The following is a 26889-nucleotide window of genomic DNA, read 5'->3' on the forward strand; positions in this document are numbered from 1 at the left end:
CGCAAAAAGAGGCGGCTGGTCAAAACTCCTCTCTTAAAACGGGACGCTGACTCAACTGCTGTGTAGTACGCTCAGTTGCAGCTCAAACGGCCCAATAACTCTGTGTACCGTCGGCCCATACAAATAGCGACTCATCGCGCACTCAACATAGCTAGAGGCTGCCGTGTTCATTGCACATAATTTGCGCGTTTTGAAATGTGGGCCCATGCGCGTGTTCTCACAAAAATTGTGATGCATAGCGCAAACAACTGAAAATAGCTGAAGAAACACGCAAATAGGTCGTGTCTTATCCCACCCAAACCCATATGCTGTTTGCTCCCTGAATATGGAATATTGGATGCTTTCGTGACTTATGCAGCTGCGGCAGCTGCCCAGTGGCTACTGCTCTGTGAATCTTGGGTGCAGGGGCTCCATTAAAAATGGGACCGAATGAAAAACAAAGAAAGAAACATTCATTACCCTTTTTTAGCGCACGCTCAAAACTATTTCGGGGTGGCCTAGCGCAGCACTCTTCATGCTGTGTATCTCAAAGTGCAGCTTTGGAATGATATCTTGTGCTATGAACAATTACGATCATGTGGTGTGCTCTCTCGATCTCTTGCAGTACTTTAATTTTATCGTTTTATCTCCCCTTGCCTCGTCCTGCAGTGTACGGTAACAAACCGCAACAAGAACGCCAACAAATAGAACAATTACGACGGCGGAAACAACATCGAAATCATCAACGACAACCACAAAGACCGCAACGACGACAACGACTACTGCTGGAGCAGACGCTTCCAGTGCCTGCTGAAGGACATCAACCCACACATGCACAGACTCGCCCAAACACATTTGCAAACAAACACAAATATTCAAAGGTGCGGCCACGCACGCGCACGCACACATGCGCAGGCGCACAGACAACAATGCCTTCGGCGCACTCGTGCAGACGTGCCCGGGCCAGCGAGACAATGAAAGAGCGGGGCCCATTTGTTGTCCGGCTCGTTTTCATGTCAGACAGATATCGCGGGTCAGAAAAGAAGGGAGAAAAAAAAAATGTTCGGCCGCGGGCGCAGAGCAGACGCCTTTCACGAACCGTCCACCCTTTCGCGGACTGGTGTTCGGGCTCCCTCCCCAGGGTTCTCTATCGAGCTGCATTCTGGTCACGTCTCACCGGAGACGACTTCCATTCGTACGTGTTCCCCTGGAACGCGGCTGGCTCGCGTGGTACCAGAGCGGAACGGTGCAGCCGCGCCCGCTCGGGACCTTAATTAAAAGCCGTATATTTCGTCGGGTAAGCTCTCTTTCCAGTTCTGCGGACAGATCTGGGGTGCGCCATTGGTGGTATTTTTAGGTGGCCACGTTAACCTGATCGTTTTGCGAACTTTAAGTTGGGCCAGCACAGTCTAAGAAAGGGATGCGGAATTCGCGACCATTACTTCGTGCCAATTGCTTTCAGCGGTTCGATATGTTCCCCGAACGGACAACTAAGTTCGATTTCATGCCCGGGCTCTCGATGAACATGTTAATAAAGCTGCAGACGGAATTAAGCATTCGCGAAGAAAGACTGATGGCGAGAAAGCGTTGTAAAACAATCTTGGCAATGAGCCATTTTTTTCCGATTGAAGTGGTAGTGTTTATGCTCAACGGGAAGGGCTCACTTAACAGAAACGGGACCAATGACTTTTCCAAATAATTATCGAATTCATCACTACCATTACAACAGAAACACACTGCGCATACTTTTTCTCGGGCATTCACTGAAATCAGAGCATGGTTTTATGTTTAAAAGAGTGAAACGCAACTGAGAAACGTAATGTGGGGGTGACAGCTTTTGCACTGCTCCTCTGGTCTAATTATGACAGTAATAATGCATGAATAGGAGTGTCCTGCTCTTTGGTCCTTCTAAAAATGTCATTATGCGAAAGCAGCCGTGCGTTCAAGAGCATGTTCCGAGTTGTCATCTTTAGCTAAGGGGAAGTTCGAATGCCGTGGATCAACAAACAGCAGAAAGCGGCTGATGTTTCAAGAACGTTCACCGTGCTGCAACAAATATTCTGGATGCCGTCAGATGCTACTCAGAGAATTGCAGGTTCTTTACGCAAGACTGCTGTCGTTGGGATACTCATGGGTGCGTTTGGCAGTATTACAACGTGCACTCAGGCATCGATGAGAGCCGAATGCGTATCCTAATTTCCAGTGTTTTCTAGGAACACAAAAGGCCACAGCACTTGTACCTTCGTAACGCGCTTTCAAAAGATAGGACGACACCCATGGATGATGCACTTGCAAAGCAGATTCCGCGCTCGATATGGGAGTATGCGCTTATACCGCTAGAGTGAACCACTGTATGTGACATGGGCATGTGTGTGTATGTGCGGGCGCGTGCTCATGTTTTTATGTTTGTTTGTTGGTGCGCGTTTGTATAAATGCGCCTGCGTGTGTATGTGTTTGTGTTTCATTTTTCTTTGTCTTCCCGTGCAAGCTGAGGGCACAGTGCCATGATTCGATCTAATACAGGGAATCAATAAATGCTTTCGTGGAGAATGCGTTTGAGGCGGTGAAGCCCTCTTTTCGCCCTTTTATCTCTACGTGTGTATTACGTAATGCGTTTATTTTCATCTGTGGGCGTGTTGATCTTGGGCCTCATGTACGTGTTCGGTACAGCTATACGTCATGGAACTCTGAATAGACTGCATAGTCTGTATTACAACTTGACATTGCGTTTTTTATTTTTGTATGTTTTGTTGTGTGTGGGGATTTCACGGACACTTTGACAAGCCGGCTCTAGAGCTCGCGACATTTGTTCTGATGTCACATTTTTTATATTAGGAGAATATGGGCAAGAAGTAGTATCCGTCACCATTACAGATGATTACATCTTGTTCTGTTGGTTTCGTTTAGAATTTAAGAATGGTAACGCTGTAATGGCAAAAAATATATATATATACAGTGGTATAGTGGTATAAACTTGCACTGCGACCTCCTTTTCTTACGTCTTTTTTTTTCTGATCACAGGAGCACGGTGATCGCGACTATGTCGTCCAACCCAGCCAGCCGTGCGACCATTTCGACGACGCGTGAGGGAGCTTGACGTCAGCGGGGATTCCACCCAAAGGATCTGGGCGCCGCATAATCTGCCGCCCTCTGTCGGTGAATCAGCGAACCACCAGGCAGAGGAGGGCGAGGAAGAAGCGGGGCGCAGTGGCTGACACCGGGTGGGCCGAGCCGTGGGTTGCCCAGAGGGCGTCTTCCTGTTTGTCCTCGACGCTGCGATGTTCTTGGGTTCGTAAACACTACCAATTGTGAAAGCACGTTGAGACGAAGCCTCAACTCAGCAGCGCCTATCTCGATGCATGAGAATGAAGAAATCGCTTTTCTGGGGAGCCGCTGCACCAATTTGATAAGTTTCTTTCAACTGATGGCAAAAGATACCTAGTGTGTATTCCAATAATATTTTCAATTTATGCCTTTGGTATATTTTTTTTCATTTACTTAAATTAAGTAATAAACCAAACAACAGGCAGTTAAAGTATCACGTAACTCCGTAACGCCTTGATAAAAAAAAATCTACATCACAATGCTATATACTCCACCGAATAATACATTTAAATGAGGAAAAGATTATTCACAGTGATCTGAAATATATCGGTAACTTGTGAGAAAGAGATTTGCAAAACTCCGGTAAAAGGTGTAGCAATTATGCGTAAGCTTCAAATTTATATATCAAACTTTCCGGCATGAGGTGTTCCTGCAGACACAGCTTACCAATCGGCGGTAACTATTCTCGGAGCGCAGTTACGGGTATGTAATACCTCGGGCTTCCATTTTTTTTGCTAAGTTAATAAGCTAATCAACGTTAGAGAATATATGTACGAAATTGGAGCTCCCAAATGCACAATCTGCTTCTTAGAGTAACTGTAATTAAATTTTCTTTTCGTACACAAGATATTTCATTCAAAGTGATCAAGCGGTTTTTGTGAGAACATGTCTGCGTTGAAGAAACCGGAGCTAAGGCGCCCTTGTAAGAGGAACCGTGCTGGATCGTTCTAGTTGTCGACTTCTTATGGTGCTCGGTTACAGCACGAATGCAGAGCTATGGCGACCCACAAACGAATATTCTTGGGGGAAATGTGATACTTCGTGGCCATTTGTCATGACACTGATAAAGAAATGTATCACGAAAAACACGCCCTAATTTAAATGCTGCTGAGTCGGGCGGCTAACTAGAACGCTCTGCAACTTCGTAGTTGACAGTTCGTCTCCCAAAATAAGACTTTCGAATATGAATACTCTTGACGAAATCAGCCACTAAAGATAACGCAGAAAAAAATTATTCTGCGATTTGCTCCGTAAAGTTTCTGGCAACATGCTTTTAGGGTGTTCCAGAACTCCTTTCTTTTTTTAAGCCTTGGCTAAAGTTAGCTTGGACGCACTGCATACAATATTGCAGCCGAAGACAACGAGCTCAACTTCGTGTTTTTCTCAACTAAGTATACAAAGAGCGCTCAATAGAACAACAAAGAAACAACATGTTCAGACCATTCAGCCCTGTCGAGAGTGTGGATAACCTGACGTAAACCCTGTTCGGACGCAATGACAGCCCATTCACTCGATCGCTGCTCATGTCGATGCTTATTGTTGACTGGTAGGTCCCTGACCCTAATAAACTGGCAGACTGAACCTGTAGTTTAAGTCTACATAATGCGAAGCATTAATAATTTGTAGAGAACGGTTGTATGAATAATGCAACTGCTGTGTAGTTTACGGTTATGCGGAAATTATACGAAGTGTAATATTTATGCGCATTTATACTAAGTAAGGCAGAATATTTTTAATGGCTAGCTGTAAGATTGAAAGCTAACTAAAACCCATTAGCCCATGCCCAGTGCACATGACTATTACACATACCCAGTACACATTCATACCAAGTCGCCCCATTGGCAAGTACCTAGTGCTCCCTGCGCATAATTTTAGATTAAACTAATTTGACCTACTGACATAATTTTAGACTCCGCTTACACCGGAATGAGCCCACGAAGCAGCGAGCTACTCCGCCCAGCCACCCGCAGAAAATTTACAGAATTGGGAGAGAGACGCTCCTCATTAAAATCAATTTGTTGTTTATATACCAAGGTCAAAAAATTCAAAGCAAGCAGCGCACGCACGTGGAATACATAGCCGTGTTTTCGTGTTTCCAGCCGTAGAAACCGCTGTTATTTGCCTAAAGACAGAGAGGAAGGTGCAAGATGATGGGCGATGGCATAGGCTTGCATGTCGCCGTCACAAGCTGCGAGTTTTATGTCAACTTGCCGAATTCGAAACGCGCGTCACGGTCGCTTTTCATCCTGCGTAAGGATAACCGCGGATGAGATTAAACTGCGTGAAATTTTACGAATGCAGGCTGCAAGAGTGTACCTAAATTGCTTGCGGGAGACGATGCGATTGATAATTGGGTGGAATCTTCCACGTAGTCTCGCTTCTTATTACTAATGCATATTAATATATATATATATATATATATATATATATATATATATATATATATAAAGACTCTCCATTTTACTGATATTTGTTCGTTTGACGGCAAATATTATTAATATTAATTATTGTAAATATTGCTGTAGAATGTAGAGAAAAAAAGACGGAAGCCGAGGTGCACTCTCTAATATTTCTCCACGGCCAGCCTTGTACAACACTTCATTATTTTTTTTATTCGATTATTTGTCCTTGTCTCTCTCTCACCTATCGCATCCCTTTGCCCCTCCCCCAGTACAGCGTAGCCAACCGGAGATAAGCTTTGGCTAACCTCCCTGTATTTCCTTTGCCTCTCTCTCTCTCGTGCATAACAGAACGGGATTTTGCGAAGGTATAACAAATGGCTGTAACACGCGTTTTTTCTCGCCTCTCTTATAGCGGGTATGCATCGTTCAAACGAAAACCTACACGCCAGTGTTCACACCACCTCACTGTTTCCTTTCGGGTGGGGCGGGACAGGGTTCCGCGGCCAGGCTCGCTGATGGCCCGTTCGCATGGCGGGCTTCACGAAGCACCTCAGCACGCACGTCTACTTCCACATGGACCGGACGGGCGCGTCTTCCTCCTCGTCCGCAGCGGCCCCAGCGAGCAGCAGCATGACCGGCAAGAAGCCCTCGGGCAGCCCGCGACTGCACGGCACGGACTCGGGGGCGGCGCCAGCCTCGCGCCGGTCGCGAGACACCGCCACCCGGACGCGAACGAGGTGCGTGTGTGTGCCGTGCAACTGTGCACTCTACCACTCGCAGAAACAACAACAACAACAACAACAGAAGATCGTTGTAGGTACTATACGATAGTAGTTAGGAACCGCTTGCTACGCATGTTACTAATGCGGAAACGAAAAATTGTTGAGCAAGTCAAGTTTATTTACAACATGCACAAAGTGTTGAATGCCACCCTTGCAAGAAAGCTGTAAACATACAACTTGACGAGGCCAGGGGCCCACCAACAGGCAACATCAGCATAGCACACATCCGTAATACAAGCAATTAGCTTTCGTAAGGATTTTCGTAAGGAGCAGAAAGATAGAACCTTTACGGAAAGCACTGCGTTATATTTTGCTGAATTTCAATTGCCTATTCATTGAAACCGAATGAAAAACGCGAGAGAAAGATGACGGAATTGTTGTAACAATAATGGTGAGGCATACCCGCCGTGGGTGCTCAGTGGCTATGGTGTTGCGGTGCTGAGCACGAGGTCGTGGGATCGGGTCATGGCCACGGCGGCCGCATTTCGATGGAGGCAAAACGCGAAAACACCCGTGTACTTAGATTTAGATGCACTCAAAAGAACCCCAGGAGGTCGAAATTTCCGGAGTCCTCCACAACGGCGTGCCTCATAACCAGAAAGTGGTTTTGGCACGTAAAACTCCACAATTTAATTTATTTTAATGGTGACGCATGGACGACAACACAGTGACAAGGTCTGGTCTTATATTTCCAGCTAAAATTAGCATAAGGAACGCTGCACTTACATGTACCAATTGAAAGTAATTTGTTCGTTAATGATGCGTTGCTATTTTTATTTCCAATAACATATTGATGAGTTGTCTGCAATGTGGCCATATATGTAGTGAGGAGGTAGAAACTTGCTCTATATAGGGAGTGACACTAGTTACCTGAACGTTAGTGTTTCATTGGGCCTACAACTGGCCTTCGGCTAACGTTCCAGAGAATTTCCAAATCACTGCATATTTTAGGCCGGTAAAATAATATAGAATGAAACTTAAGCTTGAGTTTGAATCCAAGCACGTGACCTGGATTTGGATGCGACATTTGTGATGATAAAACGAAGTCGACGAAGGCAAAAGTTCCGAACAAACAGTGACGACCACATTTCAGTTATATACAACGTGGCGGCAACACGCAGCACTATCCCATAATACCGACCAAGAGATTAAAGACGATTGAGATTGCATTAAAGGAACCTGGCTCCAGCGCATAATTTAGACACCGTTAATAATGCGACCTCCACCACGACATTAAAAACTTCTTACGCTGCGTTTCACGGAAAGTAAAAATGCTGCGCACGCGCATAACCTCCCCAGATAGTCCTAATAAACAAAGTTCCACGAGAACCAATCTTACGATCACTGTCGATGGTAATGCGATCAGCATCGAAGAAATGCAGGGACGTAACGTATTGCCACCACCGAGACGCGTCAGGTGTGAGGTGTGCACTGCCATGAGGTTCCTTTCTGACGTTTGTCTCGGGACATGGTGCGTCACCTGGCGGTGCGGCTCGAAATCTGCGCAAATCCTTTTGCGTGGCCTCCAAGATTGCACCGGTGGCGCGGCGGTGCGCATGAGTTGCGTGTAGGTTGCGTCCATAACGTGACGTTTATGACGCGTATGCGGCTGCCGCGTTCACTCCCGCCACATTCAGCCTACAAAAAACGTCGCCTTTGAGATGTGCGTCCTGTAACCGCTAGGGCGTGGATCTGGACGCCACCTACTGCAGCCGGGTTCCTCCCTCGCGCTTCTCTATAGACACGCTGCGCCACCTATCCGTGACTGAGGACAGTGTGGCGGTGTGTCAACTAGTCTTAGTTACTTTTGCAGCCGAATTCATTGCGCATCTCTCGCTTCTCCGGAAACATAATTCTCCACTCGTGGTCTGCGCATTCGCCGTTGATGCCTAAGTTTCACTGTGGCGAGAAGTGCGCTCGAGCGGCCATACATGTGCTCGCTGAATGCAAGGATGTTATAGGAACTTTTTGCTAAGTCATGTTACTAAGGTATATATATATATATATATATATATATATATATATATATATATATATATACACACGTTTGAGGTCTCTGGCGGCAAAGTCACTCCTGCGGAGGTGCAAAATCCAGAATAGAGAGAGATAAGGCGCCTCAGAAAGGTTGGCCAACGTTTGCATAGGAGCGCCTATGTCGACGAAGATAGGTCCTCCTATCGAAGCGTTGGCCAGCCTTTCCGAGGCACCTCGTCCCCGTTTGTAACCTTTATCCTGCGGAGTTACGAATCTCTCCGCCGTGGTCGACGACTGTCTCGCCGCAGCGATGACTCTCTGTGCTGGCGCCGTCGTTGCAGGAGCGAGGCCACCGAACCGTGCATCATGCCCTCCTCCGTGGCGCCGTCCCGCTACGACCCGACGAGTGCGGACTGGGACGAGTTCGACTACTTCTGCCAGAGCCCGTACCTGCTGTCCGTGAACGAGCCGCCGCCGACCAGGGAACGGTTCAAGCGCCGCCTCTTCCGGCGCTCGCAGAAGTACTCCGACCCACCGTCCGCGGGGCCGGGATCCCAGCGGCACCTCGACCAGCCGCCGCCCCAGACGAGCGCCGAGAGACTACGGTACGAAACCGTCGCCGCCATCGTCATCGGTCGGAATTACGATCGTCAGTTAATTTATGCCCGCTGTAGGATCGAAGACGATGTCCTACTACCGGTTCACAAAAATCATCACCACCATTCAGAATTATATATTGTTACTAATTATTGTGTGCATAACAATTCACATGGGATGCACGTAACGTAATCCTCGTCCATTACGGTAGAGTTCGTTCTGGCCTGCAAAATACACGCACATGTAGCGACTACTACTCGTGCAATCTGTGTGGATCGCAATGCCTTGGTGTAACTGCCGTGGTGAGCGCGCTATAGACTCCGAAATGCAAATTGTTTCACTGGCATGGGCTCAAATCGCAGCGGGGGTGGTTGCACAGAACTTTTTTTTTTTCTTCGCGCTGCTATCAGGGCGTTGTTATATCGCGGGTGGCAGATAGATGCATTTTTTCATCTAGATTACTCGACAAGGTTAACGAGCACAAGAAATGAAATTCAATCACTGAATAAATTAACCAGAACTACAGAAACTAACTTCAAGACTAATGACATTGGGGCACAAATTGCAAGTCGCGAATTGGAGACACTTCGCAAGGTATATAGATTTAGACAGAATGGCTTCGCTTCTGAAACGTGCATTGCTTGAGAGCTAGCGTTGTTCCAAAAGTAAATAGAATTACAGCACAACTTCCAGATTGTTCCACATCGCTTCTTTAGCCATTTAGTGCTATTTGGAATTACCTCGACAAGTCGCCCTCTTCGATGGATAAATCGCGAAAGCATGCCCTAGAGTGAGTAGCTCAGAAGTTATTGATGAATTTTTTACAAGTCGGCTCAATGTTTACTATGATTTATCATGGAAATAATGTAAGTCTCGTCGATTAATCTACCTGCGGCAGCATGATTGTTCCATCTGCCGCAGGGCAGCTTTAAAGATTGCGCCCCAGGATTAAGGGTGAAAAAAAAAATATGCCATAGCGGGCGGTCGAAGCGAACGCTACTTAAGCTGTTACGGTAATTTTTTTCTTACCTTTACGATTATGAAGCTCGCAGTGTTCCGTAATATTCCCGGAACCTTTTTTTAGTTATTCTCTAACGAATTACAGAAACTATTTAAGTGTTTCTTGCTTGAGCTTTTTTTTCACTCAACGACATAAGTCCCGATGGAAAAGCTGTTTTGCGTCCAAAACATCCAATTCTGCTGTTTTCTGTGCGTAGTGCCCTGCGTGATTGTTATCATTTGTTTGCATGACTCCCTCGTAGTGAGCGAAAGACGCGTCTAATTCCTTCAACAAGTATTTCTTACCTACTGCTATTGAACTGCGGAACGCGCTACCCGACAGTACAGTACATGAAAGAGATTCAGATAAATTTAGGCACCTATTGTCATGTTTTTAAGCCCTTAACCTACCCACTACTGCGCTGTTACTCTAACCTCTACCTTTTTGTTTTTTACTGCTCTGTTATACTTCCGCTTGTGCTGCCATTTCTACTGCCGGTTTGTACCTCATTTTCTGTTTCGTTTTTGTTTTTTTCTTGCCCATCGTCTTCTAGCATGTATACTAAGTTTCGTTTACCGTTGTATAAATAAGTTAACTATTAGTTAACCTAATATACAAAGTGTTTATTGATAAAGTTGCCCTCCTCTCCCCCCATATGTAATTCACTGAAAGGCGTCCTTAAGGGACAATGAATGAGTGAATGAATGAATGAATGAATGAATGAATGAATGAATGAATGATGATGATGATGATGATGATGATGATGATGATGATGATGATGATGAAAGGTGCGGCGTGGTTGCAAGGGTGAGGGCGGAGACCACTTCTGTCAGCGTGCCGCGAGATAAGTGGTCCCAAACGTGATTTGACGAGACTGACTCCACCAATTGCCCGACTTGGCAACCGCCTGGAAGCGCTACGCTGTCCGTGCTGGCGTCAAATCGTTCCCGCTTGAAGACCGCGGCCTGTCGCAATCACGGCGCCGGCGAGTCGGGAAAACGAGCGGAGATGATGCCTTGAATTCACTTCCACTGTCACTGGTGTCGCGGAACGCGTGTAAATAATTGAGCGGCACTTTTCGTTTCTCGCGCGCTGCGAATGAAGCGCAGAAACAATAATACCGCTGGACAGGACGCACTGAAAGCGACAGAATTAGAACGCAAAAAAAAGAAATGCCTCTTCTCCCCAACGCCGGTAATGCGACTGATTCAAAAATTAAAGAAAAACTCTTAAGTTAGCCTTTTCTTCGAAAAGTAATCACAACAGCCAAAATTACCTTGGTGGCGACTTACGGTGACCTCTCACCGTAGGTCTCGTAGTCTTATGTTGCGCCAGTTTTCATTGCGATAGGCGTCTTTTGCAACTTCATCCACTTTTTGGTTTTTCTGCCGGTGGCTGTCTGACCTCTTTCATTCAAAATTGGGTCATTCGGTAGTTCATGGTCTGGTCGGTAAGGCATCGAGCTCCGAACCCTAATCGCACCAACGAGCTTTGAGAAAGAACCTTGGCCGGCTCCGACATCGAGGATCAACAACGGCTGATCGCGAGGGCCAAGGACGCGCCCCGAGCTCAAGGCATTCTGGAATGAAGGCGCCTCTACAAACCTACATTTAGATAATAAAGATGTCTATCCTCTCTCTCTCTCTGTGTGTGTGTGAGAGAGAGAATAATACTGAGGGAACGTGTGCTGAGGGAACCGGATTCAAAACCAACCATCGGACCAACTTGGGTCACTGCATGTGAAGTTGGTTATGTGCCGATCCTCAATGAGCCTCATTGCTGCCAAGTTCGGTAGGAGGTTATGTGTGGCTTTTCTATAAGGATAAAAGGAAACGCTTTAAAAATCGCTTTTCCCATGCAGAATCAAACTCGCATGATATGTATTCTGGCAGTCTTGTCTCGATATACACTCAGGCATACGCCACGCGTGCAATTCGAGGCGGCACCGCCACATGGCGCTGCATGTCCAGGGGTAATCGTGACAGGGGAGGCCGGGTGCACCATAGGCCTCACACAGGGCGTGTTGCGGCAGTGCCTACGCATTGTATCGCACGTTGCTTCAATGCTAATTGCGTTAACCTCGACAAACATTGGGAGATGGTTTCTGGCGGAACATTCGAATAATAGCTTTCCTCTCGGTAGTTTGGACGCCTTGTATAACGGGACCATGTACACTTGCCCTCGTCGATCGGAAGACCAGAGACCGTTGGCAGAGTGGGTGGATCTACTTAGGGGTCAAAAGCTTCGTACGAGTGCAGGTCCCACACTTGTCCACTCAAAAAAGTAAGAAGCTTATTGCCAGTCATTTTCTCAGTCCATAACTTAGAGTTCACGCGGAGAAGCATGGCTACTCATGCTAGTGATATGTCTGGTGAAGGTGGCAAGGGTATGCTGCCATCGTAACTATACAGACACCACTGGAGTCACGGGTAGTACAAGAATGCTTTGTTCTGGCTTCCGATTAGTTCGCATATGTTGTAATAGTAATGCGTCTGAAGTTATATCTTTTTCGCAATTTTCTTGTATGGCACTATTCAGGCAGATAGGTTCTATACGTGCTTTAGGCGTGTAGTTATTAGTTATAGGTGTCGGGGCATGAACGATAAATTGCTAAAATCTATTTAATGCAGTTGCTACATGAGGAGTGCCTCCAACTTTTTATTTACTAGGCATCATTGAGCAGAGAAAGCTGCACGAAAAAAGAACATACAATGTCTAGCCCCTATTTTGTACCAATGGATGGCCTTGGGTAAATTTACAGGATAGTTAGGTAGAACGTAACAGATGACTAGACATTGGAACTGCCAATTATCTCACATCAACTGAAGGTTGTCTGGAAAGATATTGCATATATTAAATTCCGAATAGAATCGACAATATTCAGTTTATTACTTTATTTTTTTCGAAATTTATTTCATCCTGAAAAGAAAATTTCTAGATTTGTTTTTTTTTCTGTGCTTTAAACAGGAGATGACATTATACCACGCTGCCAGCTCAGGCAGACAGGCAGACTCCTCGAATGTCTTAATAGCCGGCCGTTCCTGAACACGCTCAGCTGAGTGGCTGATCCAAACTAGCAGTTCGCGTACATAGCACGGACTCAGCAACAATGTCCAGTCCACGAGAGGAACATATCTATCGGGGCAAAAACTGCCACGAATCGGCCTGTTCGGCTATACCTGTATTTCTGGGCTAATGCCTCATCACCTTGCCGGCGTGCCGACTTAAGAGAGTGGGCTTAAGTAGACTCCCATCACAGAGCATTAGTGGGCTTCCGGTGACATTATGGGGTCGCATTCATATATAACAACTTTATGTTACTGTGTCGCAAGGCGGGCAGCCTGAACCTACAAAATAAAAACGTTCACGCAGAACTCCCCCCCCCCCCCTCCCCTTAAGAGTTATCTGAAACACACGGAAGCATTTGCTACTAATCGCCTGCTATTCGTCGTCACACGCTGCTGTGTTTGCTATAATGGCGGGAGGGAGACACCGTGAAAGTCGCTTAGGAGAAGCGGAAAAACTCGGTCGCAAAGTGGCGATCTTGATTAGACCAGCATAAGACGTCGGCTTCACAACACCCGACAGCTTCGCTGTCGGGCATTGTGAAGCCGTCGTCTTACAAAGCTCACGATGCCCGACAGCAAAGCTGTCGGGCAGCGTGAACTTCTTTTTCTCTGTTGTTTCAACAGCGCTTGGTCACCACCATCATCATCCATTAACTCTTGTTGCCGTTGTTCCCCGCTCGTCCCAGGTGCCTCCCTGAGTTGTTGCTGTCGTAAGCTATACTGCCGCTGACGTTCCGCATGTTTGCTACCGCTGAAAAAAATGACGCCACATGCGCGACCGCCTCGCTATATAGGCGGTTGCGAAACACAATAGAGATGCGGTTTTTGCGCAGCTTTGTGGGAGCGGATGGGCAGCGCAGTGACTAAGATGCCCGACTTTGAGTCAAGAGGTCGGCAGGTTCGAAACTCACTGGCGCTAATTTAGGTTTACGACCATCCGATTTCTTTCTGCTTCGTTGATTTATGCATGTTGATACAACATCTCCTTTATGCGGCGGAAGCGTCAAGCGTCAGCGACGCCTCGGTGAGTAGACGTAGAAATGCTTACGTTTTTTTTTTTAAAAACAATCTCGCAGATATCAGATGCGAAGCTGATGTCCTCTTCAGTGACTCTGTTCTCGGAGGAGTGGGATTATATATGCCGCGTAGAAACTTTCGCCCCAAGTTTGAAACAAGTCCGAACGTGCGGCTGCCTGTGGGACTGCCCCAACACGACGCCCGTTTCAACCTTTACTTAGTGGAGTTTCAACCGTTAGCAGCCAAAACATTTCTACGAAATCTCGGTGAAGGAGGGCGACCTCTGCACGGAGAAGCGGAGCTTAGCAAGGAAGCTTGAAGCGAAGTTCAGTACCGTGCAACGAGCGATGGAACGAAAAGTGTTAGGCCTAACGTTAAGCAGCAGCAAGACAGGGACAAGGATTAGAGAAGAAATGGGGGTGACAGTTATCCTAGTTGACATTGGGAGCGTATCGTTGTGTCTACTATTGTAGATTTGTGTTATTTGGAGGCCTTCGGAACATGCCAAGGATAGCTATCGAGTACGAAAATGCCTGCCACTTGTTACTGCTCCAGCCGAGCTAGACGATAACAACACTAGACGTCGTGTAGTACGCGCGTAGTTGATACGAAACTCTACGGGGCAACGTAATGTCACTGCTAGCAGCTTGGTCATCTCGAATAATTTAAGTTGACGGCGCTGCAGGTATTGAAAAAAAGGGAACTAAAGGAAACCCGTTCGCTCGTGACAGGGTTTAGAAAGTTCAACGATTTTCTTACGCCTCATGGCAATTGGTAGTGAAAAACCGACTGACCGACGGAACGCACTACTCGAGACCTATTTAGAATCCGGAGAGCAATCAAATTTTGCAAGAAGGTGGGAAGTATGCCAGAGTAGGGCAGCAGGACGCCGTAAAAACTTCTCCTTCGCCCTTCGCTTTTTCTTTTTTTTGGTTTCGACTAACGTTACGGAATGTCCGTTATTCTGCTTTGTATATACATACACCCACTGCTCTCTTCTTTCTTTGCACGCCTTCACGTCGGGGTTGTGTTTCCCTTCTAGCAGTCAAGTTTACTTGGAAATACCGATGCTAGATAAAGTATATATGCACGAAAACACCTGTGTGAACTCACCCCTCGCCCAACTTCTTGTGTGACAGCTGAGTGTCGCAGGTACTGAACCATTTACTCCGCACTGGTGCCCGTATAGTGAAAATATTAGTTAGTGCGCTTGTAGCTTGCGCTTGTGTGTCTGCTGTGCGTGTGGTCATGTTATTCTCGTTTGGTTTCTTATTGTTATTACTTTACTAGTGCGTTAGGGATTTTGGAATATCGGGCTCTGAAAAATGCCACCTTCCCACTTTTATCAATGCCATAAGCTACTTAATGGCAAAATATTATTCTGTTTCTAATACCCTGTGTATTTAATCGCCCTAACGGCCACGCGTTATAGTGACGACATGAACTTATGTCGTCACTATAACATGGAAGTCCGTGTCCTGGAGATAATGCAACGGTGACTCATATGTAATGAGCCGTCGTCATAGGCTTGAGTTTGGTCGCTTCTAGCATTGAAAAAAAAACAATGCCGCGTGGCCACAGTAAGAGACGATGAAAGCGGAGGAATTAGAAGGCGATGAGGCCTTTATTTAGTGCCCTTTTGGTTACTAAATTTCAAGTTAGTTCGTCAGTTGAGATTATATATATATATATATATATATATATATATATATATATATATATATATATATATATATATATATATATATATATATATATATATATATATATATATATATATATATATATATATATCGCTCACCCAGTCGTTCATTTCGTTGAGAACCATCCATGCAGCTTTCTTGTGCGTCAGATGTCATTGAGGTAGTACCACGGAGGTAATTACGTTAAGAAGAAAAAAGTACTCCATCTTCAAGCGAGCAGCTCAAGCAAGCTTGCCACCTGGATATCGCGCGAACGCTGCAGTATATTTGTCAGAACCGCATTGGCTATCTTATATGCAATCCAAATGCTCGAGTCGTCGCACGAAAACATCCAACGCCGATGATTTGGTAGATCCATTAGCTTAATTTGGGCGACGTGCGACTTTGCATGGAGGAATCAAAATGTCACCGTAAAGGTTACCCGGTCGGGCGAGTGATTCGCAAGTGCATCGAAGATGCAGCAGCGTCTCCTTCCAGTCTTGTCGTCGCGTCGGAAAACGGAGCGAGGGATACGGCGGCACGAAAGCACGAACACAAAGGGACTTCAAAGGCCACGCTCCTGTGTCTTGTGCAGTGAACGCGTCCAGCCGCGATATGGGCGAAAGGTCGCCAAAGTGTCGGTCGCTTGCACTAGCTGACATTCACACAATGCCTGCGCGGCCTTCGGAGTACCGGAATGGGTCCGCGCTCTCGCCGCAAAGGTACTGTACTCCCGCTAAGCGCACTGCAGTCAGAAAACACAGGTTCATTTGTTTCGATACAGTGCAGGTGATACTGGACGCTGCCGACCGTGGCAGCGGACTGCGTGAGATTTAGGCGTTCGCCGTCATTTGTAAAGCGAATTTGATGGCGTTATCTTTACGGTTGGGCAAATGTTCGCAATCTTTATTACGAATCTAATATTGCGCTTCGACTACTCATTTGCGCATATGAATAAATAGAACGCTGTGGTATTTTTGCATATTCTACACCTACTAAATATTCCGCGACAACCGAATGTTATTTGTTTTCTTACTGTTCAGTGCCTACTAAGCAAAGTATCGCATATCATCAAATGGGGAAAAAACGCCACGAGAGTTTTCGTAGAAATGCAAAAACGATATATTCTCTCGCTCTCTCTTTGAACGCTATATTCTTGATACGACAACGAAAATCCAGCCACAATTCGTGTCGAAATCATAATGCCACATGCATTTGTACTTTAGAGCGGAGGAGAGAGGTGTGTTGCCAGCTGCAGGCGACCTTATCCCTGGTAGAGCTGGCGGTGATTGCTCCACCCGAGCACCACTGTCAATTCGAGTCTGAAGTCCGTCACGACTTTAGCAGAGAAAGTTAACGGGGCTGGGACGGATTTCAACCGAAACGACACGCTGCACTTCATCCGTCCCCGCTTCGCCCTCCTAGCCAAGCCAGACATCTCTTCATTGACACCCCAGAGCCGGAATTGACCAAACAACAAACCATTTCACGCTAGAAATTTGCCACTCTTGTGTCGGGATCGCCTTTGCAACTCGGGGTCGTCTTTGCTGACCCCGAGTTGTCCTGAAATACCTGCCAACCGTTGTGCCAAGTCAGCTGTTCATTTTGCCGGTCCTTGCGCATGGAGCCAACTTCAAACGGACATGAGAAGCAGGCAGCGAAACGAAACTACCAAAAGTGAAGACGCGACCATTTAATGGCTCGCCTCACGTTCTCTCAATTGCTCTCGATTCGGCCGAAATGGGAGTGTCAGCGTGGGGGCGAACGAGCCGTAGCCAAACAAAGCATGCCGACCACGGCTGTTACTGTCTGTGCCAAATTCTCGACTTTTCCCCTGCCAGGTTCTTCACTGCTTCACTCTTGTTCCGGTTGTCTAATCGGCCAGCTCCTGATTGGCACATACTGACTGCGCAGAAGTGGCGAAGAATGCCCACATACTCAGTGCTACATGCCGCCGTTCCACATTCCCAGTCTCTCAATTTTGTCTATGCGGGCACATACCGTGTGGCATATCCAGAGGCCCGAATTGCTGCACAGTCGGCAAGACAGCTGCAGATACAAGCGAGCAGCCAGAACCTGCTAGACGGGGGGCGAGAGGCAAAATAAAGCCTCGCTTCATCCAGCACAACGTGACGCTGTAATGACAACTGGTAGGTGACACTCCCTAGCGCTGTCGTTTAAGTCTCTTTCCCGCACAGGTGCAGCAGCCGGAGCACAGAGACGATGCTCGACTGGCAGCAGCCCGGGTCGGCGGCCAGGCGCCAGGGTTCGAGCCGGCGATCTGCCGCCGCGCCCAACTCGTCCGGCTCCGTCGTCCCGGGTTCGCAGCGGTCCCTGCTAAGCGACCCCGACGAAGACGAGTTCGGAGCCGCCGACGAGCCGGCCTCGCCGCCGCTGCCTCCGCCGCTCCCGCGGGCGCCGCCGCCCTACGAGCGACAGCAGCAGCAGCAGCAGATGCCCGACTGCGTCATCATTTCCTCGCGGACCATGGACCGTTTCCTGCCCTCCTTCGGACAGGCAAGTGCAGCGTCCACTGACTGAACGCCCCGCAGCAGCTCGTTGGCTACACTCTAAGAAAAGTTTACACCCTTTGAGTCGTATCTTGCCACACAACGGCAAACGTCATCTGTCCTGTCAGCATGTCTTTTCTTTAACGCTGCGAGCCTGGTACTTCCCAGTAACGAACGGCACGCACTTTATCAGCATGACACGGCATTCCCGACAGGAAAGTAGCGGGCGCGGCGTTTTCAAGAAAGGAAACGCAAGCAAGGCAGATGACGATTATCGTTGTGTGGCAGATATACACCCCAAAGGGTGTAAACGTTTTTTAGAGTTTACGGAGTTGCATTGCAGAGCTTGGGGTTGTGAATTGGCCCGTGGGGACGCTTTCCTATGTGGAGGCATATGCAAAAATGCCCCTTGTACCATGCATTACGTGGAAGGTTAAAAAAGAAGAAACGAGGCAGTCAAAAACAATCCGGAGTTAGCAGTAGGGCGTGCCACAATATCACCTGGTGGTTTTTGCATTGACTTGAGTCTGTTTTCACGTTTTTGCACAGTTATGATTTGAACTGGCAAGTAATGCCCGAAAACTTGTTGTTGCACTTACTGCAAGGTGCTACCTCTTTGCGAAATTTGAGCGTGCAAATCTGGAAAGGTTAATATCTGTCTGGAATAGGTCATTCACAATGAACGTGTTGATTAAGATGACGGTGGGCTTGTGATTGAGATAGTGTTAGGGACTGAGCCTGACCAGCCGTGCCTGACAGCCACGGGCACACATATTGTTACGTTGGCCTTGATATTATTTCTGTTGATCGGGATCCTCCAATAACATAGTGGCACCCATAGCCACTTCAATGGGTCGTACGTGCTACTCCACTTTATCCATTACAAATGGTCGGCGTTGCAGCTTGGCCTCCTCATTATGTAATTTGTCGAGGGACCAAATACATGAATAATAACTGCATTGCCATTGCCAAAGATGATGCGAACGAATTTGAACGCTACGCACTGTGAAGACAAGTAAAATATGTATCTTTTCATGAACGAATATATTCGTATGTCGCGAAAGTTGTACCCGGAATAAGTGATATCAATGCTTTCATGTTTTTTGTCTGTGTATTAAGTAAACAAACTATCGCAAGAACTTTAGAACTATATCAGTTCGAAACCAGCAAAACAATGCATGCCGCTGATAGGAAAAATGTAAAAGCCATGAAATGAACAAGTTGAGGACAAATATTTTAATGAAACTTCATCATTTAAGAACACTGTTTAGAATTTTGTACAAATTCGACGGCAGGGAAAAATCTTTTGTGATGCTGTTCCTTGTTATTAGTTATTATTTAAAAGCACATCACAGGCTCTGGTCGGAACATTGTGTGATGGGGGATTATACAATAAAGTACGCGATGAGCACGAGCTAGAATAAAGAAAAGTAACAGTAAGCGCAACAAAAGAATGCATCATTATACAGTCTCAGTTCGTAAAATGTGCATACAAGAGCTCGCGGAAAAGTTCGCGGCTAGTGATTGAAATAATGGCATCTTGAAGATCGTTCCAAAGTGCGATGACTTGTGGCAAAGCCGAAGAATAGAAAGCTTTAGTTTTACCAAATATGCGCTTGATGCTCAGGTGAATATGAAGGCGCCTGGATGTGTATAATAGTTTTTAAAGTGGCAGTGGGAATGGCATTACGCTGTAAACATGTTTGTGTGTTAAGCATAAAAGAGCAAGAGAACGACGAAAACTTAACGTCTGGAGTGGTACGTCTAGCTTAATCTTTGTTATACTGGAATGGCGGTTATAGGTACATGAAATGAATCCAGCAGCTCTATTTTGTACGGCTTCCAGCATTGAAATGAAATACTCTTCATGAGGCGACCAGATGGATGCAGCAAATTCATGTTGTGGGCGGCGGGAAGGTTAAATGTGCCAATTTCCGTGTATCAGTTGAGCAATGACGCAAATTTCGATGTAAGTAACCCAGCGTTTGTGACGCTTTAGCACATATGTTCGTGATATGCAATTTCCATGAAAGGTCGGATGTAAGATGCAAGCCTAAGTACCTATATGACACCGCACGGGGCAATGAAACCTTCTTCATAGAATACGTGAGTTTACGTGAATACGTGAATACGTGAATACGTGAAGTGACTGTTTAAGAGTAAACGAAATTGTTTTGCCTTATTCGAGTTCAACGTCATAAGCCAGTTATCTCAGCAGGCATAAACAAGGCTAAGGTCCTTGTGGAGGATCAGATGGTCATCATTACTTTCAGCTTTTTTGTATTACTCTGAGCCTTTCAGCTTTAATATTCTTTCAAAAAGCTGCTATTGTAACTTTTACGAGGTATCTGTTGACGTACTGCGAGCCTTAGCTTTCTTTTTAAAGACTACTTTCAAGACCAGTGTCCAGTACCTCCCCGCATGGCATGCCCAGACTTCTTAGTCCTAGCAACAAGGAGGAGGAGGAGGAGGAGTAGATTTTAATTAAGAGAAAGGAGAAGAGGTCGGCCTGGAGAGCGTGTCTCTAGCCTGCTACTCCTCACTGAGGAAAGCGGAAGTGGGAAATACGGGGAAAGGTAGATGGCGGGTAATTATGTTATGGTACAATGAGCTACTATGTACAATCGCCCAATTTTTTAACCTGAACGCGCGAGCATCGACCGGCCAGTCGATAAAGGACAAAAAAGCAGGTGGGGTGGGGTCCGGTTGCCGGAACAGCCTGGCAGAGGGAAGCTGCATTGGACTGTGCATTGCGCGCACGCGCGTATTCTCGCACACTTCGCCGCTGTACTCCGTTATACGGCGCTTATCGACTGGCCGGTCGATGCTCGCGCGTTCAGGTTAAAAAATTGGGCGATTGTACACGTTGTCCAATATGCGGATGCGCACTGTAGACGCAATACACGCAAGAGTAATCTTGTCCACACAAAAAGTAATCTTGTCGCAAAAAGTTATCGCGCAAACACATTTCGCACTGACTGCATGTCTCACGGGTTCTAGAGGCGATCGTGTCTAAACCCGCCTCCCTTAGAAAGTTCACAAGTGATTTTATGGCACGTTGGGCGCAGTCAACACACCTCCACGCGCCCAAAAGCTTTTCTTCCGAAAGGGACGGGAGTTCAAGCAGTCAACAGTAGATTTGAGTGTTCTTCCTTCGGCCGCATATTGAGAGCACACACAAAGTACGTGAGCTATTATCTCGGGAGTGTGACAGACGCTACAGTCAGAGTCCCGTGCTTGTCCAGTCTTGTGAAGGTATCGGTGGATGTATGCCACACCCAGCCGTAATCGATGAATGAGTGTTTCCTGGCCTCTCCGCAACCGAAGTGGAAGTCGGAATCGCAAACCAGCGTGAAGTCTACGGAGGCGCTCCTGCCGATGTTCGGGGTGGTCCAAATGTCGCGCCATAGAAGTTTTGATGGAGTTATGGAGCAAGGCGTTAATGTCATGCCGGGAAATAATGAATTTTTATAGTGTTTCCGTCAGTGTGCACCTTTCTTGCTTCCGCGTCAGCCTGTCCATTTCCAGCTATTCCACAATGGCTAGGAGTCCACTTCGCCACGACGGTATGCCCGCAATGAGACGCCTCAGCAAGCAGAGACATGATATTATAAACCAGAGGACTACATGCGGTTGTGCCATTCTTGTAATTGCTGATGAGTTGCAATGCTGGTTTTGAGTCACAGAACACTGTCCACTTCTCGAGGCTTTGTATGCAGTATGCAGCGAATTGCTTCTCGAACTCCGGTCAACTCAGCTGCTGTAGACGACGTCCTTTGTCCTATCTTGAACCGTTGTGCGATCCATATTCCTGGTACCCTAGCAACAAGCTTCGCACTGAGGGCATAACACAACATAACAGTGCGACAGTGAATCTCATTGGAGCTTGGGATATGACGGTATTGCTGGATAAAATGAATATAATGGATATATGTGTAATGGATATAATGGATAGTGGTACTATACCTAGGTATAATGACCGTATTCACTGAATATAATATCCACCGCTTGAAAAAAGATTTACGCTGAAGGTATAACTTGTCATTGCGTCAGTAAATCTCAGTGGGACCGGGGTTATGATGGTATTACTGGGTATAATGGATATATAGAAAGTATATAGTGGATTATGGTACTACCTGGGTATAATGGCGGTATTACTTCATCGAATATAAAAGCGACCACTGACGGTTTCCTTAAAAAATGCTGAACGAGGAATTGTACGTGAGCAGTCTTGTCCGAATGAACAAGCCACTCAGAGTTACAACTGCATGCAAATTATAAAGACATTTGCAATGTTTCGACCTTGTGGGCATTTCTAACGCGTTAACGTACCTTAATTTAAAAATTAACGCTGTATGATGTCTCAATATCTCCCATGCGCCAAGCGCTGAATAAAGCGCACTGATTCTAACGTAGCACTTCGTTTACTCATGAACAAGAAGACGCCCTCGTCTTGTGTGAAGTGAAGCACGCTACAATCAGCCGCTCCGGTTGTCATTGCCCGGAACAACGTAGCTTGTGAAATGTTAGTCGATGCAGCGCAAACCGCACGAGCTTCAATACCGCTCTTTCAAAGTATGCTGTTGTTGTTCTGAGACGGGCTAATTTCAGCTCGCACGCTGATGTAACTAAATCTTTTGCCCAATAAGTGGAATGTACGCAGACGCAAATATGGTGCTTTGAAGCGCTCTATACTTAAATCTAAAAAAAAAATTTACATCCTTCGGGTCGTATCTCATTCCCAAGTAACACTAACATGCTTCTGCAGCGCTTTGGTCTTATGTTGTCAGTAACAAGCAATAATCCTCAGCAATCTTGCACACCTTTACGATTCTTAACGCTGCGCGCGCGGCAATTCCATGGTCACGAAAGGCATGCGCGTTATCAGCGTGACATAGCATTGCTGACATAATTATAGAGAGCACAGAGCCTTCAAGAAAGGAAGCCTGAATAATCGTCATGTGCTGCGCTTGCGTTTACTTTCTTGAAAACTCTGCGCTCGCTACTTTCGTGTCAAGAATCGGTTAGCCTGCTGATAACGCGCATACCCTTCGTGACCACGAAATTACCTCGCGCCCATCGGTAAGAACCGGAAAGGCACGCAAGATAGGTGAAGATTATTGTTTGGGGAAAAGATAAGCTCCACAGGGTGCAAACATTAGTCACGGTGTAGCCTGGTTAATACTGTCGTGCATGTACCCAAGAAGGCCCATTTTCTTCCTACTTCAATTATATCTCACTGCTTCCTACAATGCTTCAACTCGGTTTGAAACGATGCAGACCTATCTCGACATCAGAGGCAGAGGAAGCCTGCCGCAGCCGAAAGTGGTAGCTGCTCCGAGAGCACTGCGAGTAGCAACGTAATTGAGTTTCTGTCGGATCTCAGTCGTGCTCCAAGGTCGAAGGTGAAAGCGCCTCTGGGCGCTCCCACTTGGAGCATGGCGCTCCGAATGAACCAGAGGAATGTGTTCCGAGAGCTCGATTTCGACAAGCGGTATGTAAACAGCACTGCGGGAGAACTCTAAATCGTTCGGAAGCGTGGAATGTGCCGTTAGTGAACAATGTAGTTATTGGGGTTTTCTGCGTGGATTCGTGACAGAGAGCACACACGACTTCATCAAGGTCTGCAAGAGGATCCTCATCAAGATTGTAGTTACGAAAGAAATCCAGTTTAGCAGAAGCAAATAAAGTATTTCTGCCGTTGTACGTAAGCCTTAGCGTAAGCGTATTTACCCGCCGCACCACAGCCTAGCAGCTATGACGTTGCGTTGCTGAACTCAAGGCAGCTTGTTCGACCCCGACCCCGATGACTGCCTTTTGATGGGAGCGAAATGAAAAGGAAGAAAAAGAAGTTTGCTCGCGTAGATTTAGCTGCACGTCAAAGAACTCCCGGAAATCAAACTTCGGAGTCACCCCCGCTACGTGTGCCTTGTAATCAGATTGTGGGTTTGCTATGGAATTCATTCAATTAAGCGTGTGCCTTCTGGCCTGAAAAGAAACAAGACAAGGAGGAGAAAAGTGAACAGTGGCTTCAAACGTAACCTGCAGAATGCCTTATATCGTTAAGTGCGGCGTATAAACAAGGCCGCGTATGCTAATGCGGTTCGTGTTAGGTTCTTCCGAAAGCTTCGAACACGCAAGGTCCAAAATGAAGAGAGCTTTAACGTTTCGAGCTCATTTCTTTTGCAAGAAATGAAGAACTCGTGAAGTACTTTTCTGTGCGAATTATGTTTCTTTGGTATGAGCTTGACCCAGGCTAATTTCAACCTAGACCGCCCTATAAGACAGCCGCGTGTCACCTTTTGTACCAACCAGTGCGTGTAGTTGCCGTTTGCCTATTCTCGAAACCTGGCAAGTAGGTCAGCACGCATTCCCAGGGTCTAAATCATTGGTGGCACGGGTGCGCTCTCTAAGTTAGTTTAACTGATGTGGAAACATCTAATGGCCCATTGAGAGAAAAAAAAGACGGTGGTGTCTGTAGGAGCGAAGCGGCACCTAAATTCCCGTTGGTTGTAACGCCACGTGACGAGCGTGCCTCGACTGAGAAGAGCGTTCGAAGGTGATCGCCTGCTGCATCCTTAGCGCACCAGGAGTAGCCTTAGAGGAGGGGGCATCGCCTCGTTGCCACGTCACCTTCGCTCTCACTCTCGCAAGCCGGTTCGCGGTCTGTATCTCTCTCTCTCTCGCCCCCACTAGGCTTAGGTGCTGCGCGCGCCTGAAAGCCTTGGCGACCGGTGCTCCTTCCTCGGTCTGTCGTCGCGCGGGGTGCCGGTAGCATGTGGCGTTCGCACCACAAGCTGCAGTTGTTGCTTGGTGGCTCGGGTAGCAGCAGGTACCGCTATGGTACATTACTCGCAGCGCAAGGCTCGAAGAACCGCTCAGTGGCGTTGAATTGGAGATTAATGCTTTCGCATTCACAACTCATAATAAGTGCTGAAGTGTCCTCGGCTTTTCCCACATCAGCTATATGGACGTTCCTGGCTAATTTCCACCGTCATCGTCGCCGAGGGCATTGGAGTGGTGGTCGTTCGAATTAGTCGATATGCTAGACAGAGACTATACTCCTGAAATACAAAATTTGCATTGCCCAGGTTTTATGGTCCTGGCTGATTAGTTCGTCAGACTTATGGCACGTTGCGAATGCAAAGAGCAGTCATAAATTATTTCATGCACATTGCAGGCACTTCAATTCTAAACGGCTGATGTGCAAAACGATATTGGCGAGCGGAATCTCAAATTTACGCTATTGCACTGGCACCTGCGTGAGTGCTTTTTACGCATGTATTGTTTCAAATAGCGCTGACCAAGGCAGACGCTTGCTCATCGGTTTCATCCAAGGAGGTACAAAAGACATTGTTATAAGCTCGTCAGTATCATCAAGTATCATATAGTTTAGCGTCGATAGATGCATGTATGTTAGGAGATTCCCTTTTGAAACAAGGCGGTGGGGAATAGACCACCAAGCTCTAGCTCTTATTTTGACTAGTGCCCTACCAATCTTTTTAAACAAAAGAAAGACAAGTCCACGTGCGGCGCTTGCAACGGCAGTGGTGGGTGCTAATGAGGCTCGCGATTCCGGACGCCTGTTGGCTGCCATGACGGTCTTCCTTCTGCCCCGAAGAAGGTGTCTTGCATGCTGCTTCGAGCCAGGTCGCACCCCCGTATACTTACAACACCGTCCGAGGAGTTGAAGGGCTGGTTTGTCCCGCGGCTATCACCCTTACTTTGAGATGTTAGAACAAATCTTTGATGAAGACAAAGGAAGTTGTTTTTGACGAGGGTTTTCGGCAAATAAGTCACAAGTGACACGGAAAATGCATAAAAACTTTAATATCTGCCGCTGTAAAACCCTCATGTTGGGTATTTCAGTGCGCACCACGCGGTCAGAGTTAAAATTTGGAGGACGCTTAAGCTTCACGTTTAAGAGTGGAACACGACAGCATTCAAAGAACCCTGACTGCTTATCATGCTTCCCGGAAACTGTAGCTTATGTAATCGTAATGTTCCTTGGAAACGCTGACGGCGAACGCTAACCACGAAGGCAAGCTTTCTGGTTCTTTTTTTTGTTCCCCCCATGGCGGGCGCCGCTGCTTGCGTGGATGCGCGGAGGCGAACGCCAGCTGGACCGTGTTGCAAGGAACTGAGCGGGGCGCGCCGCTCCTACTAAGACAGACCTCACACGACAGCTGGAAAAGGGTCCGCGTCGGAGTTTCCGCTTAACAGAATTCTGTTTTCTCGTACATTCAAATTACAATCCGACCCTATCATGGCTGGAGGTTGTGCGTAAGTGGTACTTCTTATTTTGACATTATTAAATTGAATGTTTTTACATATATTACTTTTGGACATTTAATTACTTCAGTAACGCTTGTGTGCGACACGGAGTACCTGCGTGGCTCGGGATGATGTTTCTCAAGCGGACGACGCTGACGCCGGCGCCAAAGCCGACACTGGGTTTTCTGCAACATGCATTGCGTTAACACATGCAGTTTTTGACAATGGTGACTCTCAACGCACGTGTAGTCTGAGCTCGCTGTCGCGTAAATTCAATATTTTTAACAATCCTAAAGGTAAGGGTGTGATATATCCACTGGAGAAACCAGCTCTATTTAGGAATCCAGGGAAAACATGGGGAAGGCGGGAGATGGAAACTCGAGACGATAAGCAAAACGAGAACAAAATGAAAGCAGGAGCCAACGTTTCGACGATGGGACTTGCCTTGTTCAAGAAAGAAGACAAGATTTGTCAAGACTTGTCAAGACTTGTCTCGAAG

At 46.8% G+C, this 26889-nt stretch overlaps 1 protein-coding gene across 1 annotated transcript in view; it reads left to right on the plus strand.

Moving 5' to 3' along the window:
* The window catches only part of LOC142563664 (uncharacterized), a 274123-nt gene that overhangs the window by 189999 nt on the left and 57235 nt on the right, over positions 1–26889 (plus strand). The window contains exons 3-6 of the mRNA XM_075674252.1: positions 3001–3267; positions 5980–6223; positions 8584–8847; positions 17805–18123. Of these exons, the coding sequence (XP_075530367.1) occupies positions 6015–6223; positions 8584–8847; positions 17805–18123 (792 nt within the window). The 5' untranslated portion in view covers positions 3001–3267; positions 5980–6014. The remainder of the gene's footprint in view (positions 1–3000; positions 3268–5979; positions 6224–8583; positions 8848–17804; positions 18124–26889) is intronic.

This window comes from Dermacentor variabilis, chromosome 11 (assembly GCF_050947875.1).
Source record: "Dermacentor variabilis isolate Ectoservices chromosome 11, ASM5094787v1, whole genome shotgun sequence".
NCBI classification, from domain to species: Eukaryota; Metazoa; Arthropoda; class Arachnida; order Ixodida; family Ixodidae; genus Dermacentor; species Dermacentor variabilis.